The sequence below is a fragment of the Syngnathus typhle genome, linkage group LG14 (assembly GCF_033458585.1).
Source record: "Syngnathus typhle isolate RoL2023-S1 ecotype Sweden linkage group LG14, RoL_Styp_1.0, whole genome shotgun sequence".
Taxonomy (NCBI): domain Eukaryota; kingdom Metazoa; phylum Chordata; class Actinopteri; order Syngnathiformes; family Syngnathidae; genus Syngnathus; species Syngnathus typhle.
Window position 1 is genome coordinate 1,600,608 of NC_083751.1, and position 19,963 is coordinate 1,620,570.

The 19,963-nt window shown below is 40.1% G+C and overlaps 2 protein-coding genes across 4 annotated transcripts; one reads left to right on the forward strand and one right to left on the reverse strand.

Moving 5' to 3' along the window:
* Window positions 1-291: 291 nt before the first annotated feature.
* uba52 (ubiquitin A-52 residue ribosomal protein fusion product 1) lies at window positions 292-1,590 on the forward strand. The gene is made up of 5 exons (XM_061297642.1): window positions 292-383; window positions 824-935; window positions 1,093-1,179; window positions 1,247-1,349; window positions 1,436-1,590. The coding sequence occupies exons 2-5, from the start codon at window positions 833-835 to the stop codon at window positions 1,527-1,529; spliced, it is 387 nt and encodes a 128-aa protein (XP_061153626.1). The 5' UTR covers window positions 292-383; window positions 824-832; the 3' UTR covers window positions 1,530-1,590.
* Window positions 1,591-1,709: 119 nt separating this feature from the next.
* homer3b (homer scaffold protein 3b) lies at window positions 1,710-19,216 on the reverse strand. 3 transcript variants are annotated; one of them, XM_061297639.1, is made up of 11 exons: window positions 18,782-19,216; window positions 17,921-17,966; window positions 15,036-15,192; window positions 14,353-14,484; window positions 13,940-14,047; window positions 11,120-11,128; window positions 9,903-10,039; window positions 8,384-8,540; window positions 5,855-5,968; window positions 5,282-5,362; window positions 1,710-4,388 (listed from the first exon to the last, which is right to left on the reverse strand). In XM_061297639.1, the coding sequence occupies exons 2-11, from the start codon at window positions 17,941-17,943 to the stop codon at window positions 4,203-4,205; spliced, it is 1,104 nt and encodes a 367-aa protein (XP_061153623.1). In that variant the 5' UTR covers window positions 17,944-17,966; window positions 18,782-19,216; the 3' UTR covers window positions 1,710-4,202. The 3 variants fall into 3 exon arrangements, with proteins under 3 accessions (XP_061153623.1, XP_061153624.1, XP_061153625.1); XM_061297640.1 differs by lacking the exon at window positions 17,921-17,966 and having other exon boundaries at window positions 18,782-19,215; XM_061297641.1 differs by lacking the exons at window positions 17,921-17,966; window positions 18,782-19,216 and having other exon boundaries at window positions 15,032-15,171.
* Window positions 19,217-19,963: the final 747 nt, after the last annotated feature.

Sequence of the window (19,963 nt, forward strand, 5' to 3'; positions counted from 1 at the left end):
TGCTGAATATATTTTTCAGCCTAAAAAAGTTGACTGTTACACGTCATAGTCCTCCTCAACTGTATAAAGTAGTATATGCTTTTCTTTCATTTGAATATGAAAAATGTTGCAAAACACTCAAATTTAACATTCAAAACAACTCCGAGGAACAGCATGTACAAGTAAAAAATCGTCAAAAAATATTCACGTGCCGTACAAATACTATACCTTTAAATCGATACTAATAAACTATATTTCGGTGATTCACTGACATAATTAGCGGAATTTTGACCCCAAAATAATAACAATGGGATTTTACTTTGGAGGAAACAAGGCGGGGGAAGTGACGTAATATTGTGACGGCTATTTCCGGTCTCTTTTCGTTGAGGCTCAGCTAGCGGCTGGTGGGTAGGATTTTTGTCCAATGCTTATTTCTCCAACGAAGTCATCCAAATAAACATTACTTGGGCAAAAATTACATTTTGATCATTCGATCACAGTTTTACGGTAGTGTGAATCGTGACAAAATAAAGTGTACGAGTGTAAAAGCCTATAGTTGTCATCGGTTTACGCTAGCAGTCAGCATGTGGCGAGGCCGCTGTTCACATTTAGCTAGCTTTAGCCCGACGTTAGCTTTAGCCGACTATGCTGCAAACTTCTAGTCGGTACACGCCGGCTTTGTCATAAGGCTTTGGACTATGTTATAAAAAACGTCAATTAACAATAACAAAGATACATATGTCAGTCGGCGATTTCGTGTTAGATTGAAGAAGCCGGGTAGCCTGAGATTTGAGTTGATTCTCTCCTAACCTAGCGGTAACATCGCTCTCCTAATCCTCCGCAGCCTGCAAACATGCAGATCTTCGTGAAGACATTGACGGGTAAGACCATCACCCTTGAGGTCGAGCCCAGCGATACCATCGAAAATGTCAAGGCAAAGATCCAAGACAAGGAAGGTGAGCAGCCATCTCTGAAGAACTATTTATCAACCCTATTTGTAAGTCTTAAATTGTACTATGGACTCCGAAGACCTTCAATGAATACGTGAAGTACTCTGATCCAGTGATTTTATTTCTTAATGTTATGATTTGATATATGCCTTCTAATTTGTAGGAATCCCCCCTGATCAGCAGCGTCTGATCTTTGCTGGCAAACAGTTGGAGGATGGACGCACTTTGTCTGACTACAACATCCAGAAAGGTAGGTCTTGTCGACCTTTGCCCTGAAGAAAGGATTCCTCACTTTAATTATAATTGCTCTTTTACAGAATCCACTCTTCATCTGGTGCTGCGTCTGCGTGGCGGCATCATTGAGCCTTCCCTCAGACAGCTGGCTCAGAAGTACAACTGCGACAAGATGATTTGCCGCAAGTAAGTTCTGGAATCCCCCGATTTGGATTTTTAACAAGCTCAACTGTGCTTCAAGATGGTCTTCTGAATACGTTTGACCTTCTCAGGTGTTACGCCCGTCTGCACCCACGTGCCGTCAACTGCCGTAAGAAGAAGTGTGGACACACCAACAACCTTCGCCCCAAGAAGAAGCTGAAGTAGACATTTATACTGGGTCAGCTGTGCACGCCACATTGTGTTAAATAAATTTCAGAAAATTCCACTTCACTGGTTGCTGTAATTCATTGAGTGGATCCTTCAATTAGTTTTTTTAGCAATAGTAACCTTAGGAAAGGTGTAACAGTCACGGTAACAACACATCAGTAAAAGACAGCATGCTCAAACGGTCAAAAGTTTTAATACGACTTCTACAAATATAAGCAATTTTATCTCACAAACAGCTTGAATTGAATCATTTTTTTAAATCTACCAATGCTTAGGAACAGAACTATTTACTCGAACGTATAAATTGAATAAAATGCAGTTGTAACAAGTGAACAGAATTCTGTCCTTTACTATGAAGGTGGAATGGAAAATTCCATTTTAGGTGGTGACACTTGTGCTTCAGGTGTTGCACTGCTTAGCAAGACAAGTCTGTAAAAAGCAAATTCTCATTTTTGATCTCGTGTTACCAGTTTGCCATTGCCACAATGGAATCATCAGAAGTCAAATATGAGGTGGAGTCAACCTTGGGTGTATACAAGCAAACAACCCGAATGCAATATTGTGTACTTTTTTGTAAAGAATGTCACAAGTGAAAGTGATTGGTCAAAAGTGATTATAAACTTAGCCAACACGGAGAAGAAGATTGAGTGGAAGATAAACTCAATTTGAAAAATATACCTGAATAGGCTTTTGTGCTATTAAGTGTTCTAAACTGCAGTGCTCAGGATGAGGAGCTGATTCGATATTTTTAAATCACGCTGAATGAATGCAGTAGTACAGGGGTCCCCAACCCCTGGTCCGCGGACTGGTACCGGGCCGCCAAGCCGCACAGAAAATAAAAAATATTTTTTTAATCGACTATCAGTTAATTCAGGTCAAGACACTCGTCCTGGTCATGCAACAGGTTTCCCCAGTCGAGCCTGCAAAGCTAGCAAAAATGAGTAAGAATTTATTCTGAAAAATGTAAAAAAAAAATGGCGATTATCTCCCAATTACATCCGTCAGTGCAGCTGCGTCTCTTGACACAGGTCAAGGAGCTCGTCCCCACCAGTCGAGCCCGCGAAGCTTGCAAAAATGAGCAAGAAACGGATATAAGGAGACGGAAGAAGAAGAGGCTACGATTTCTAAGAAAAGTAAAAGCTGCATTTAAAACAAAGTCCTACTTTAAATATGGATTTATCACCGCCACAGGTGACTGACACACCAAGTCTGCATAGTATGGCGGCAATGAAGCCTTCAAAAGTGCTTGGGCACATGGAGCCAGCCTTGGGGTGGGTGTCATTGTCTCCGATTACGATGACGCTCCCACTAATTCAACGGAATGGTGAGTTTTATTTTCATGTTGTTGATACTTGTTTTTATGCCAGTCGTATCATTTTTATTTCATCCAATTTATATATTTATGATAAATGTATTATTTATTGATATCAATGTATTATTTATTGATATAAAGGCCGGTCCACAAAAATATTTCTGACACGCAAAAAAGGTTGGGGACCACTGCAGTTATGCCAAGGTGAACAAAGTTTTTTCCAAAACCCAAAATGTAAAAAACACAAACATGAAATGTTATTGCTAATTCAAGAAGGCTTCTGAGGTCCGATTTAGTCGACTCTGCTAAAATCATGGTGGAGCAGAAATTCGTATATAAACTCGTCTATAAAACAAAGTTCTAGATTTGTGACAAGGCCGTTTAAAACACAATTAAAGCAAGTTAAATGGTGAGCTGTGCTGATAGCCTGCGCTTTTTTTTGTACCCAGATTACATAAAAACGAGGCGATACGAAGCTTTTTTTTTTTTTTTTATGCATCAGTTTCACAAAGCTGACAGGCCGCTCAGTTAAGTACCCATTTAGGAAATCGACTGCACTTGTGCTTGTATCAATCAGTCACTTCCATCATTTCACATTACTTGGTACTGCAGAGATCTTGCAGTGCTCTCTCCTAAAAAGCTTTTAGCACTTACTGATGCTAAAACTAACCACTGCAATACTGACGTGTAAACAAAGTCCAACTTGGCACAAATAATCAAGTGCAACTCTGGTTGTGAGATTGCTCGTGTTTCAATTTCTAAGCTCACGCCACGGGTCGACTTGAATAATAGACGAGGTGGAGAGCGGGGAACTAAGTGAGGGAATAATGCATGTTGGTGGTCCGCAGATAGATGGAGCGTCTGGCTGCTGATGCTGAACTGTGGCTGACTTGTAATCAGGCTTTTGATATCTATTTGATATCCGTTTGTCCCTTCCCTGACCTACTGCCAATCGGGTGCATTTTCCACAGTTGAGGACAATGGAAGTCATTCCGAAATCAGAACTAGAAATGTGATGCATTGCAAAAAATAAATATTATTGTCTATAAACCAACTATTGTGATAGGCCCATAATGTGTCTGGAAACTAATTTGTTTTTGAAAAAAAAAAAAAAATGCATATGCTAAGCAGTATTTAGTTTTATTCCACTAAATTTTGTTCTCAATGTGCTATAAATTTGCTCATGGTGTAATATAAAGCCCAGATGCTTCCTTGTGCGCATTGCACCTAGAAGAGGTTTCTCTTGCACACAATGATTTTATTAAGATCTGCTGCGTCGGCCAAATACAAATGAGACTAGAGTGGAGGAGGAAATGCGCCTTGACTGTGGAGATGCACCCGGACTTCTTCAGTCGGGATTACTTATCAACAAGGTTTGCCAGACTTTGTCTCAAGTCACTCAGGTCGCATATTTTGACGTCGAGGGCCTCGAGGAAATGCCGGACGTCCACCTCTGCCTTTTTTTGTTCTTCCCTGCTGAAGGCCAGCGTCTTTTCGGTGCTCTTGATTTGAGCCTCCAGCTCTGTGTTTCGTCTCTCTAGTTCCTGGAAAAAAACAAATGGGCGACTTCAGTTTCTTCTGAATGGGCTGGTGTCATGTTCTTGGGCCCCTTCATTTGTTAATAATGCAGATTTAAAGTGGCAATTGAGGCTGCGGTGAATTCTCAATGAGCAGTTTATGAAATGGGCACAAAGGCAGGAAAGGTTAATCAAGAATATGCATAAATCAAAAGTGACAGCGGGGCGAAAAATGATAGATCACCTCATCAAGGCTAAGCAGTATGCATTAGCCATACTTCCCGCATTGCGATGGAAAAGTGATTTGTTTTGTCCTTGAAGTCCTCCAAAGAAAGCCAATGACATCAGTGAGCAAAGAAACTCTGAATTCTGCATACTGTAATTCCCGTTTGTGCCAGCAGAGGTCGCCATTGTTTAAGAAAGCAACATAATGAAACCTAATGCTGTAGTTGTTGCTTCTTTTCAAGGTTTTTGGGTTAGAATCTTATCTGTGTGACCTTTCTCTGAAATTTGCATGTGTGGCTCTTTTGTTTTCGATTTGATCAAAAACAGGTTAAAGTGCCCGTCGGCATCCGTTTTTTTTTTTTAACGTCTCCGTGTCTTTGACCATCGAGTGAAGCGTCGACACGCCAAAGCTGACGGAAGCACAATTACAACATGGCCTTTCTAAATCTAGTCCATTTATTCCACAGGATTGCTTTTTAATCATGTCTGACGAGGAGATGGAGAACGGCAGTCTTTTAATGAAGCGGCAAAGCGAGCACGTTGTAAAAACAACAACAAAAGCCGAAGCTTTTAGTCGCAACACTCGGAGTTCGAAATGCGTTAGTTCTCATTTTGTGGCCAGACAAGCTGTTCCCAAGCTGTTAATTGCAATATGGCGCCGCTTGGCAAAAGAAGTGAGAAACAAAACAACTTACCTGGAGTCTCTGAATGGCCTCTTCTCTTTCCCTCTCCAGCTCCCCCACATCAGTTCTCTTGCTCTGTAGACTGTGTATTTCCTGTAAATGGTTCGAGCAAAAACGTTACCATAGAGCGTCACACTTTTTTCTTTCTTATAAAACAAGTATTTTATCACACAGCAGGATACCGTAATTTTCGGACTATAAGTTGCACCTGAGTATAAGTCCCACCAGCCATAAAATGCCCAAAAAAGTGAAAAAAAACATATATGTATATAAGTCGCCCCCCCCACCCAAACTATGAAAAAAAACCGCAACTTATAGTCCGAAAATTACGGTACTTTTAAATTTTCCGATGTGACAGACATTGGAAAGTAACAACTAGGGGATCTTTAGCGCTAAGTGGTTGCCATGACAGAATAGGTGTCAAACCTAAGGCCCGGGGGGGCCAGAAACGGCCCATCACATCATTTTATGTGGCCCGCAAAGACAAATCGTGGATGGACTTGATGTGTCAATACTAAAATTTTAAGAAGTACAGATATTGCTAGCAATTTCTATTTTCATCTTTTTGAACAGTTTGTGTCTTACCTGGTCTTTGGCACTAAGCAGAGCTTCCAGCTCTTCCAGTGAGCGGCTAAGCTCCTCCTTATCAGTGTGAGCAGCAGCAGCAGGATGGCCAAGCTGTGTCTCCAATTCTGCCACCTACAACACAATACTCCGATAATTAATAGAGCAACACATTTTCTCACCGGGACATAGAAAGAAAATAAGGGGCGACAGCTACTGTGTATTATTTAGCAATGACTTGCTCTTTTCATAAGTTGTCATAGAGCGTCGAGTCGTCGACCCAAAAAAGTATTTTGCATCATTTTTCATGAAGCGCGCTGGAGTAAACGTGAAATTCACCTAATTAGGTGGAACACATCATTTTTCTTTTCCAAACATGGCTCTCGGTTTAACCTTTCCAGCTGTTGTGTTGTCGTTTCGAAGCAATATAAATTAAAAGATAGCAAAACAAAGCACTGGCTTAAAAAAAAACACTTTTTGCCTATTCTTTAAATGTGTTGCCTTTAGTAAATCAAAAGACAAATAAGAATACAAATCATGTCAATCTAGTTTGCCCCTTGGCAGTAGTCACGGCAATGAAACAAACATCAGATGAAATAAATAAATAGGGTGGTGAGCTATCATGCGTAAACGACTAAGTCGACTTGTTTGCAGTTTTCCGTCACGGGCCGTTAAACCTTTGACCTTAATTGGAGCGTTCAATTGCCATCTGAATAAACGTATTAATAAAAAAATAAATAAAAATACTAAACTATGATCAAAATGTTGTTTACGCACTATATAGCTGCTGTTGCATCCACTTTGTCTGCATGTTTCCGCATTTAAATACGAGATTAAGAGCAGGAGATGTCGATAATTCTTGCCGATTGTGATACGTGAAGCCCTTTGAGACGTTTCTGTGATTAAGGGCTGCATCGATAAATTTCACTCGACACTCTCGTCATCGATTAGTGACGATAAATCATCCAAGTTGCTTGAGTTAAAATGATCATAGACAAAACAATTACAGCCAAAGGTATTGATAATCTTGTTTGTTCATTCATTTGCAAAAGATAGCAAGCTTAGCAACCAACGTTGAAAATTACCCTCAATTGAAGCGGCTTGCCAAGAGAATAAAGATTCCAAATCTGTGCATGACTCATTTTGATAACTGCAAATTGTTGACGCATAAATTGTTTGCTCCAGTGAGTGATGAATGAATACAAAGGTGTATGAAATGTTAAACAGGTTTCCGGCCCATTTGGACATTTTTCATTTTCATGCTAATACGCCATATCCTGGTGGAGCCCCGGAAAAGCCATGCACTTGTGTTTTTCTATACGTGACAGCCGCAATTGTCTCCCCTAAAGCTCAATGTGAGCTCCTCGTGAAGAAAGGGATCACGCTGATATCAATCAAACTGACAGTCAACAAGGATAGTAGGAAAAAAAAAAGGTTGCTTCAGTAAACACACTCAACTGGCATTTGATTAGGTACACCTTTTTGGTGGCGTGGTGCAGATTGCGAAATTAATTTTTCTCTAAATCAATCAATCCATCCAAATCTAGCATGGTTACCCTTTGACTAAGATTTTTATTTTATACAGCCCCTATATTGGATAGCATTAGATTGTGCAGCAATACCATAAAATAAATTTTATTCTATGTACATATAGTCAAATATAGCCCTCGTTCCTCCGCAAAACAATGACAATTATATGAGACGAGGGAGTCAAAAGGATCCCTGGAGTCCTAACGGTAATTCATCATGTCTCTCTAAGTGGGGCAGAGAAGCCGGACAGAGTAGGGTGTCTCCCCCCGCCCCCCCCCCCCCCCCCCCCAAACCCTGGAGGCCTGATCTAGTTCCAACCACCTGGTTGACTTTGCAGCAGAGCGTGTGTGGATGTGTGTCCATATGAGGGGTAACCTTCAACTGGACTCTCGCACAACTCGTAGCATGATATATAAAAAAAAAAAGGCAGTTTCATAAGTAGTGTCTGAAAAATGATGACTGGATTAATTCGGTCATCGATTAGTTGATGGTTTGAATGATTTTCCAATATCTTGTGGCACCTGTAGGATGTGATGTCAATTACCGTGTTTTCCGGACTATAAGGAGCACCAGACTATAAGGGGCACCTTCAATGAATGGCTCCTTTTAAAACGTTGTCCTTATATAAGGCGCACCGGACTATAAGGCGCACCGTTAATACATCATGTCAGATTTTTAATCCAAATCAAATCATTCTCCATTTTATCTTTTTTATTTCAACTTCAGACGCAACAAATTACTTTATAATCAGAAAATAATGATCCATAGTCTTTTTGATTCATGATTCATAGTCTTCAGCGGGCCACTTATGATTGATTTCATGACACAATGCTTCGGGCCAGTTTAAATTGGCGCAATATACTATAGACTATAAGGCGCACTGTTGGCTTTTGAGAACATTTGAGGTTTTTAGGTGCGCCTTATAGTCCGGAAAATACGGTAATTGCGAGTTTGAAATATTTGATCACCACTCGAGGATTCCGTTCCTATCAGTTGGCGGTTGAATGAAACTTGGCCCACCTGGTCTCTAAGGCGATCCGTCTCCTCCTGGTACTCGGCCAACTGCTGCTTCCATTGCTCCACGCTGACGTTGGCTTCCTGCAGCGCTGCCACCAGCTTGGCGTTACTGTCCTGTAAGGTGAAGAGCTCTGCCTCAAGGTTGATTTCACACATGGACCTAGGGGCAGAAGAAAAAAAAAAAAGAAGGCTTTTTAGCGGGAGCAGTCTTTTTCACACTTTGACTCAAAACCTTTCATACATTGCTGCTCACCTTTTCTCTAACATGACCCAAGAAAAAAAAGGGTCAAAGTTCATCTCACTTTACCTCGTCTCGTATTAATACATATACCGTAATTTTCGGACTATAAGTTGCACCGGAGTATAAGTCGCACCAGCCATAAAATGCCCAAAAAGTGAAAAAAAACATATATGTATATAAGTCGCTCCTGAGTATAAGTCGCCCCCCCACCCAAACTATGAAAAAAAACCGTGACTTATAGTCCGAAAATTACGGTACACAAGAAAAAGATGGCTTATTAGTTTTGTAATATTTTCTTCAATTATTGTTCAACTTACTGTAAAAAGGGTAAAAAAAAAATAGTACAAAATCTCAACATTTTTATTGACTACACATCTCGCGGGGCATGTAGAATGACATGGCGGGCCGGATCTGGCCCCCGGGCCTGGAGTTTAAAAGAGCACGAGTAATTTCTTTAAATACATTTGGCTGATCATGTCATCATTGGATCATGGAGAAAAGTCAGTTAGAATGAATGGGTGGGTGGTAAAGGTCAGGATTTAGTGAGGGTAGCAAATAAATCAGAGAGCCTTGGAAATACATGACGTCACATCTTTGCACAGCGTAGCAACCGTATAGCTACTCACCATAGCAACAGAGGAAAAGGCTTATGGGAGTCATTCAATAAATGCATCTGGATAACAGTGGCTTATGAAGCCTTTTTTTTTTCTCCTTCTTAATATCATACAGATCAGTGAAAGGGCAGAGGCACCCAAAACAAACAGGTTTGAATGTCATTTCAAAAAATTCAAGTGCTGCGCTAAACGCTTTTTTTGTTTCCTTCCCCAAACACAAGGACAAAATCTCCTCCAGGCAAAGTTTTTTTTTTTTTTTTTAATCTGAGTGACGCAATCATTCAGTGTCTGCGCCACTGCAATATTTTCAACTTCTGAGCAGGGCATGCATGCATATGTGAAGTACCTTGAAATGGCCACTTATTTAAGAGTCAATATCCAAGGACCAGTTTGGCTTTAAGAGACTTTTAAGCGCATGATGCTTTCGAAGCAATCTCGTCCATCTGCATAATTATAGCCTTTGTGGGTTTCATAATGAAGCTACACGTTAGAAACGTCAGTGCGGCTTTAGACTACGACAAATTAGAATCGATCAATATCTATCTGGCATTGTCAATTAAAACTCAGCAGAATCTTTTGCCTGATTTTCAAGTTGTAAATGCATTTTTAATCAACGTTGGCACCCTGGAGAATTTTCGAGAAGATGAAGATGTATAGGTGTCGTTACCCTTCAGACAACATCTTCTTGACTCTCTCCTTCTCCACTGTCAGCTCCACTTCTGCACTTTTACTTCGAAACAGCTTTTCCTCCCCGGGACCGTTAACTGTCAGCAGCGGCGGGGAATGACGGTCGTCCGACAGCTCCTAGAGCGAGCGACAAGAACCGGTGGAAGCATATCACTTCAATACAATTGCAGCACAGGGAAATCTATAGAGGAAGCTTAATGCATAATTCAACTAGACGATATCAACTTTCTAGCCCACAAATTTGTCTGAATATGAGAAAATCGGATTTTAGCTGTAATAATATAATATAATATATATATATATTTTTTCCCGAGCAGCATTCCACTCGTGCACTTCATGTGGAAAAAGCCTTGTAATATTAATTTGAGCGAGTCTTTCCGTATTGTCCCCCAAGGAGGACGATGTAATATCTAGTATTATCTTTGCAGTTCTGTGCGTCCATATGGAGGCATGCAATTAAAGACAAGGCCCGCACATGTAAAAGGAGCAGGATGCCCTAGCACAAAAACCTAAAAGCAGCAAAACAGAATAAATGCGGCCAAGTGCCAAAGGGATTGCTTGCAAATACACAAAATTGAATAATTCACACGACGTGGATCCATATTTTAAGTCCTAAACAGGATTACAGATGCAGCACATATCCCCCCCCCCCCCCCCCCCCCCCTTCATGTTGCTCGCTCGCTCTCTTTCAGGCTAAGTGGGAATGAGACTTGAGATACTCTTGCACAAACTACCAACAGCTCATTAGTCAAGTTCAAAGACTCGAGAGGATCTTTTCAAGAATTTCTGCTCTGCAGGGTTTTGACATCAAGTATTGGAGGGATTTTTCAGTTAAATACGATATTTTGTTTGATGGTGCAACATTTACAGGGGCAGAAAAAAATTAGGATGATGTTCAGAATAAGTGTCTGTGTAAAAATGGGACTTTACATTTTAAATAGCGAACAAAATGACTAAATGGATGGATTTCAATGTCTCCATCATATATATATATATTTTTGCAATTTAGCTGCCAGTAGTAACAAAGACCCCCTTGTAGAAAGCACAAGCAGCGTTCTGAAGCTACATTTGCTCTCAAGTCAGATCTGATCAGACAGCAGATTAATTATTGAGCAAGGATCATCTAAGCAGCACACAGATGAAAGAATAGCATCAAAATGTCTAAGCTAATATTGCTTTAGGAGACCTGTCACATACCTGAGACAGCTGAAATGGTGTTGACATCCCGTGATGGACGCATCAGTGAAAAGGAGACAAAGAAGAAAATGAATAAACAGTCATGTCTGCTGGATGTGAAATTGAAACTTCTCCTCAAGCTGGCTGTCATAAAATTTGTATTGTATCTTTCAAGTGTTTTTTTTTTTTCTTACTAAAATCAAGAAAATGGAAATACATTATTCTTCAGTGTGTTGTCAAAGAATGGACTGGAAAAAAAATGGGGAAGAAGCTTTGCAATGCGACATGCCGGATATTTTAAATACAAACTTGAGAGCTTTTATCGTGATGGGTCTGCACTGGTGTTTTTCAAAGTGCATTATACTGTTGACTTATTTATCCAAGTCTCGGTCCATTTTGCTGAGCTGATAGAAAAGACTCTTGTCTGCACATTTGGGGCTTCATTGAGACCACAAGCTGCCATCATTTATTCATGGCTCCATGCAAGGCTTCCCTTGAATCACCTGGGCCCTCACGGAACCGGACCCCCGCCTCCTCACACACTTATTTTAGCACGGTTTCAATGGCAAGATATTATTTTAAAATATAAATGAGCGTTTCCCTTTCTTCCTGCATCTGCATAGTTGACATGATGGAGGTTCCAATTAGAGGGCGGGCAAAATGACAGCTACTTTTGAATCCACTTGACATGATATGTACTTTACTTTGTAGACAAAAGGTATTGGGGCACCTAACACTTCCAGAATAAAATAATGGAAGGAACTATAGAGATGGTATGGTGGTATTTTGGAGGTGTTTTATTTTTTATTATTAAAGCTAAAATGCCCCTCGAAATTTCTACCTTGCTCTTCAAATGAAAAAAAAAACAGCCGTGACATTTGCAAGATGTGGGCACTGTGATTTTCACTTGACAGCAGGTAGTAGAGGACAAAATGGCAGCCATCTAAGATGGGGGAAAATTGCTGGATGTTTCGGCTTAATTTATATTCCATAAAGTCAATATTATTCAGACTGGTTGAGACACATAGGCTCTTGTAGAGGGGGAAAAAAATCCCACTGACTTCTGCTTTAAGCAAACAGTTGATTAAAATGCCTGAATAAGATAGAAATGAAAATTCATGCCGAGTATATGAAATACTTCTGACCTTTTAGAAGACTACACCTTACTGCCTGCTGTCGTCATATTGCACATCTGCTCATGTATGAGACCAACTTAAGCTTGACTGAAGCAAAAAATCAAATAGAACAGCTGTGTATGTTTTTCAATTTTTTGCCAGATGTATCTTTTTTTTTTTTTTATGTGGTGGGGATAATAATTAGGGTCATAAGTAAGTTGCAGCCTGACTATGGCTAAGAAGCTGGGTCAACCCAGGACATAAAAAAAAATAACTCAAACTTGCTCTAATTGACAAGTCTTCCGTTAATCAAACTGAGATTAAAAAAAATTAATAAAATAGAATAAAAAAACGAACCAGCTGCCACATCTACGGTAGAATTTAATAATTCTGATGTGTCTTTGCATATACTGTATGGGGGTTTCTGGTTTCCATGGTGATACAAGCTCTCAGCCACCAGTTGAGTGACATCTCAGTCATAAGTTGTAGCTACGATGCATCAAATAAACGTTACAAGGTTTATTCGCATGAATGAGACAAGAGTGAGGTTTGCATGTGCTGGTTTGCTTTTCGACACTGCACTCACTGTTCCATTGTACGGCAGCTCTTGTATGCCAAGCAGACAGGCAGGGGCAGGAATTTCATTTCCCACTCACACAAAATACTTCATCTGGCCTTCTTTTCGAAAGAAAACTAGACTGAGTCATGCCATGACTTGTTCTTTGTCGTTTCATTTTCGAGTTCACTGTATACAGTCCGAATGTGACGCGGCGATATTCTTTCCATGATTTGAAAATATTTTCTTTTTTTATCATTGCTTTACTGCACTTAGGTGAAGATAATCAGAAAAAGAAACTCGCTTTAACCTTCCAGTCTTTGGTCTGTCTCCAACTCAATCTAGCATAAATGTCAAAAAATGATTGAAGTTCTTTTTAAGAACGATCAACAGAATAATTTAAAAGCCTTTCTCAACATTGCATTGTTTTTCACAGTTTCATTTTTTTCCCAGTTTTCCGATGCAGCCATAGTTATTCATTTCCTATTGTGGTTATAGTGGGCACTGTTTCATAATAAGAATAATAAAAATCTCATAAACACCTCTCAGAGTGAAGCAGTGCAGCAATACATGTATATATTGATTTCTTGTGCTCACCATGTTGTGACAAGCGCTGGCACAAACACTTAAAAGACTCGCTAGCAGTCAATAGCGTCGCCGCTTATGACGTTTCCTCCGCGTGCATGCAACATGGTGTGTTTGTTATGTGAACGCAATCCATTATTATTGCAGGGTGACAACAAAAGTCCAACATGTCAAGGCTAAAATCAAAAGTGTTGGCAGGATAAAATCTCGTCATTATCCTCGAAATTGCCTTCAATTATGAAGGATTCAGATGTTCTGCCTTGCTCTCTAGAATGCTTGTACGGAGTTCAGCCCTCTTTAGAGATGCTTTTCTCCAAAGCAGAAGCCTTAATGGAAAAAAGTATCACCCCCTATTTTGTATCTAGTGTTTCAAATAGAAAAAAAAATGCTCAGTGTTGATCTGGATATGTTCCAACCTGCAGTGCTGGCATTTGGTTAAAAAAAAAAAAAAAAAAAAGGTCATATTGTCTCTTGAGTGGTCAGGTCCAATTGCATCCCCATTCCAGACCGACAAATTTGCCATTTTGTACTTTTGATTGAAGAAATGTATTTATTCTTCAGTGTACATCGGCGCTAATCATTTACCTGTGGGGCGGCGATGTTGAGAGCAGGGTTGGCCAGTTCGTACCTCTCCTGAGATTTCTCTCTGGCCAGCCGGGCCGCTTCCTTCACCTCCTTGAATTGTTCTGCAAACTGAAGGTGGAAGACGAGACACAGCTGTAAGTCTGCCTGCATATACTCAAAATTCACTGCTCCAATATACCGTAATTTTCGGACTACAAGTCGCACCAGCCATAAAATGCCCAAGAAAGTGGAAAAAAACATATACATGTATTTAAGTCGCTCCTGAGTATAAGTCGCCCCCCCACCCACCCAAACTATGAAAAACAACGCGACTTATAGTCCGAAAATTACGGTAAACGCATGAATGAATGTATGTTTTACCATCAAACACGTCCTCATTTATTTTGCTTATAAATCAATGTTTTCATTGTTACCTGCTGCAGCTGCTGCTCTGTGGAAAAGCCAAGGCCGTAAACGGTGTTGGCCCGGCTGTCAGCCCATTGACCAAACTTCTGGGAGGTTTTGGTGAAGGTCATGTTAGGGGTGATGGTGCTGTTGATGATGGCCTATGGACAGAATAAAACGGTTCGAACGCAGCTGACAAACGGCAAAGTTCACAAACCAAGATAATGTTTACCATTGAAATAAATGGGAATGTAAATAATAGGTTCTATCACCAAAACAAAGATCGATTCAACTGATTTTTTTTATTCATGTTTAGGTCAAACTAAATATCGTTCAAGACTGAAATAAGTCAAAAGGCACTTTATTATGAAGAAATTAAAAGTATTCAAACAGTGAGGTCGATTCTTTTGTTTTCTATATTCACTGTGACATTTTTGTTCTGTCCCACAAGCATCCAATAAAAGAGCTAAGTGGAAAAAGATTTTAGAATGTATGCTCACTAACTTTTGTCAAGTGAACCATCTGATGGGTGGGAATTAGTCTAGCATAACGCCTAAAAGCTTTTCAAAGCAGTGGAAATGCAAGACACAATTCACAAGCGCTTCTAAATCATCAGCAGTGATCTAAAGTAACTCCATGAAACTTAGTCACGCCTGAATCAAAGCGCTGTGTTGCGAGATGAATTCTCTGAGCGCTCCGGCAACTCACTCACTTTCGTCCCGCCCACACTGATGATGCGGTAGACGTTGCGGCTGGCATCGTAGAAGAAGGACACGGTGACCGCATGCTTACTGGCCGGCAGCCAGTTGCGTTTCGTAGCCGGGTCGATCTGGAAAACGTGAGCTCGGGCGCTGAAGATGGGCTGCTCCCTTTGAAATGCATGAATATTGCATGTTAATGACCCCGTTTCAACACAGGCGACACGCTCACTGCTTTTGACTGACAAGAAAGGCAACAGAATGGATTCTTAGTCGATAAATGCTGATTTAAAAGATAAGAATGGAATGTTCTGTATTTTTAAAAAAAATAAATGCATCAATAGTTGAATTATGAGGATATTCACGCCCCGTGTAATTTTCTTTTTACACTGTAATGTAAAATAAGATCTATGAGGCGCTGTGGAATTCATTATCGAGACTGTTTAAAGTGTTTTATTGTTTCAAATGTGGAACTTTTTAACTTCTGCTTCTATTTTGTAACAATTGTAACAATACAGCATTTTAATGGGAAATTTCGCTTAAGTCAATTTGAGGTTCGAGATGAATCAAAGAATGGATTGAGAATCATTTCGTTGAAGGGTAAAGCTGTGTGAATATTTCCCTGTGTTCATGTATGCAATGAGATGCCATGATTAGACTTTTGTCATGGTAATTAGAATAATATGGGCCAGCTCTTTGGCTGATCTTATGAAAAAGGTTCTTTCATATGGGTCGGCAGTGGCTATATGAAGCATTGTTCCATGTGGATTTGCTTGAAATGACCCAACATTTGCATACAAACAATAGTTATTGTTGCTGAAGCTGCAATAAGAGACAAAAGCGGCAGAGCCAAGACACCTCTGGGTGTAATTTGGGTCCACTGTTGTACCAGATAGAGAGTAACTGGTGAAACCTAGTTTTTTTGTTTTTTTTATTCAAGAAAATAAGTATAACTTAATAAGTAACAGTTGGCCTTTCCATGTTAGGCGGTGAATGTTAAAAAGGTGCCACTCGAGTTCTGCAAACTGCCCATTAACGATTGAAAAATATATGCATGATGCCCAAAGTACACAAATTAGAATCAGAAATGACAAAACAGAATAAAAGGAAAAAAAAAAAAACGGTCTCACTGTTTTGAGAGCTGGCTGTTCTTTACCAAGTATTTAAATGACACCTCACTGGGAAAAGTTCTTTATAACATCAAATGATTAATTGATTAAAAGATTTTCTTATGATTGTTATTTTTAATTATCATGGATAAAGCAAATTAAAATAACCATGTTTGATTTTCCGCTGTAAAATCGATTATCTGACTGAATAACAGTAAAAAGAAAACACGACACCAAGTGAATTCGTTATCCTCCCAGCAATTAAGCGAATATGAGTCAGCCCAAACATTTCCACTCTATCATCCTCTCATCTTAATGAGAAGTGATGATTGACAGTTTATCACTCCCAGTCACGGGGGAATACGAAAATTCCATTATTTTACGGGTCTTGTTCTTGCTTCATGAAAAGCCTCTCAAGCTAATCAGCCCAGAGGAGAATCATCACAAACGAGAAGATTCAAACGGGATTAAAGCGCTTGACGGGGGGAGGACGAGTAAACACTGCACAGCAGCTTGACAGCCGCTAGAAACCTATCTAATAGAATAACCACTTTTACCAATATTTAATTTGGCTTAATTAATTGGAAACTGAGCAGCTTTTGGGAAATTCAGAAAATTCTTGCTGTGACCTAAAAAATGAGAACATTCATTTGACTCCATTAAAAGAGACAATTACAATCAGAGGTTTGTAATCAATAGCAATGCAGGCACAGGAAAAATATTTTCCAGATTGCAAATCTCTGTCGCCCAATTCTGTGACGGGTCAACTGAATCGATCCGTCGCCATCTTTTCCAGGTCATACGTCTGTTTCCTCCGCGCTCATTGCTGCTCATCCATGCACGTGTGCACACGCAGATTACAGCTCAGTAATTAAAAGGGTCACAAACATGTTCAGTCAATTTCACTTTTTTTTTTTTTACATGATGTGGGCTTAACTCGTTCACTGCCATTGACGCGTATAGACGTCAATACAACTTTGACGTCTATACGCGTCAATGGCGGTGAATGAGTTCAGCATCATTGCGGGTATTGGTGTCAGACAAAATCATTGTCAGGAGCAACATTCAGTGATTGGTTGAAACTCTCCCTGAGAAAAAAGCTATCTGATGCGATAGAATAGCGACCTTTCCTTAGGTTTCTATGGCAATTGTTTCCATGTGTGTCCTCGTCATTAGAGAGCCGCGTTAAGACACTTTGGTTAGGAGCAAATGTGTTCATGTTGAGTCCAGTGATTAGCGCTTGTTCTCCGAAAATGTCATTCCTCAGTTAAACAAAATTTTTGAAGAACAAATGTGGAAAAGAGACTGACGTGGTACAAAAGGAATTTCATGCAGGGAGGGGGGGAGCATCATGTTTTGAACATTAAAAGGTCATTTGTAAAGGGAAAGGGAAAATATTATAGAATCACAAACTCACAAGGTCTCTATCCGAGTTTTCGTTTACATTTGCAGTTTGATATCATTTATTTATATTATATGTCACTGTCGTAAAAAAAAAAGTAGGGATAGGTATACTGATCCCCAGTAGCTCCAAAAAAAGGCCTTCTGAAAAGCCAAATATCATTTATATTCACAATAAGAGATCAATTATAAATTGATTTGTTTTTTTGATCAGTGCTTAATGTTTACATTTTTGATGGAGTCCACCATTAAAAGTGATGGGATGCTCATAATCACCGCTACCATCTTAATCATCAGTGAGACAATATGGCTAATAATAGAGGGGGAGGTCATTCCAGGTCACTTGTTACCCATCCCTGCCATGCATGGCTATGAAACGGAGTGAATACCTCTCTCGGTGTAGCGGGTACATTTTATTGCTGGAAGGCAACTCCTCTGCAGCAGAAAGAAAAAAAGTCAGGGTGAAAGAAGATGGTTAGGCAAAGAAAGACATTTTTCACTGATAAAGTTCACCAAGGGTGTCAAACCTAAGGCCCGGGGGCCCAGATAGGGCCCGCCATATCATTTTATGTGATGTTAAAGGGTTAATGGATGCAGTGTTTATACGATGGGCTTACTTGACTTGACTGATTTCTCAAAAGTAAATCAGGAAGAAAAAGTTCTAAACTTGAATCACAAGTGGCAAACCAAACTAGTAAATATGATAGCATTCTGTTTATTGTGGTATTATACACAGTGTGTTTGAAGTAAACTATTGGCAGCAAGCAGAAGCCAAATCAAATATACACTGTGCAGATGAAGAGAGACAGCACAGCTTGAGCTTCCCCATGCAAACAAAGCAAGTATCCACTTTTTGCAGCAAAAGCGCTCCACTAGTGTGTGTGCGACGGATGGAAATAGAGAACAGGAAATTAGTGGAGTTGCCGTAAACTGCACACACGCGCAACCTCGGCATGAATGTTTCATCACATGACTGTGAAACTGAAACAGCCCTTGTTAAAAAAAAAAAAAAGAAAAAAAAAAGTCTCTATTACGGTCAATAATATCGCTCTATAATTCAACGTAAGGCATTATTAGTAGGTTTGACCTTTATGGGGGTCACACGGGTCAAGCTGTAAGAAAGCAGGTCAAGTTGACAAGCGCATCAGTATAAACGACGAATTTGAAAAGATGCGTGCCAAGTCGTGCTAAATTCATAATGTCCTCCACTGGAGCCCCGACTTCACTAGCGGAGAGAACGTCAAACTTACCCCATGCTCCGAGGATCTTCAAATTAGAAGTGAATGCAAAAAGCCTTTTCACTCAAGTCCAAATTGTTTTCCTGCAAAACGCTCCAACTTGTATTTTTCCGCGAATCGGGGGGGAAAATGACTTCCGACTCCTCGTTTTTCTTCCGAAAGGAGTCCTCTCTTCTCAGTTGGAGTCCAGCCTGCTTCCCTTTGTCCGCGGCTTTCCCCAGCCAGCCCCAGCCAACACCGCCGCGACTGTGACTCTGTGCGTAATTACGCACCGGGATCTGTTGAGCAACTCGAGTATCCACACAGGGAGAAGAAAGCCAACGAAAGCCGGAAAACACCGCGTTTTGGGCCGAACTTCCTCCGGGACGTAAATTCGAGTCGGTTCTTCTCCAGTCTGGCTGCCAAGTCACAATGAGATCCCACTAACACCCATTGGTGGGACGTTGGAGCGTTATTAGCGCCATCTGCTGGTTAGAGATGGAACAAGAAGAAAGTACCCCGCCCCCAATTCTATCTCCATTGTCGGAGTGAAAAGTACACATAAAAATAAATTAATGTAAATGCAAAACAAGCTGTGTATTCCTGTTTGGGGTATTCTGTTTTTATGAATGTAATGTATAATAACATTCAAAATTGTGTTTATTACGTTGCTTGTACTTTACAGCCGTAAAACTGCACTGGATCATATTGAGAGCTGTTACTCATAGTTTGTTTTCTTCTTTCACGACTTGGAGATATTAAATAGCGATCGGTGTGATGGAGTGCAGACAGACAGACAGACAGACAGACAGACAAAAAATGATGCAGGAGGAAACCGCATAGCCTTTGACTCATTCTTTATTTAATCTTCACAGCCCATTTCCTCCATCATGAACATCCCAGCCGAAAGATGCTTGAAAAGAATCAGACACACCTTATTAAATATGATTTGAAGACACACTTTTGCTTATGAGGGCAAAGCAGAAAAACAGTCAAACAAAACGGAAAAGCAATGAGAGCAGTTTGTTTGCACTGATATTGCTTTTTCCCTCAGTGGTGGTTTCTTTGCAAGATATGGCATAAACACGATTTTTTTTTTTTTTTTTTACTGCATCCTGAAGGACAAGCCTGAACCACTGGCAGCAGTTGTGATTTTAGACTTCACAAGGAAACCTCATGTGAATAAGCATAAATCAGCAGATGATTTTATGCCAG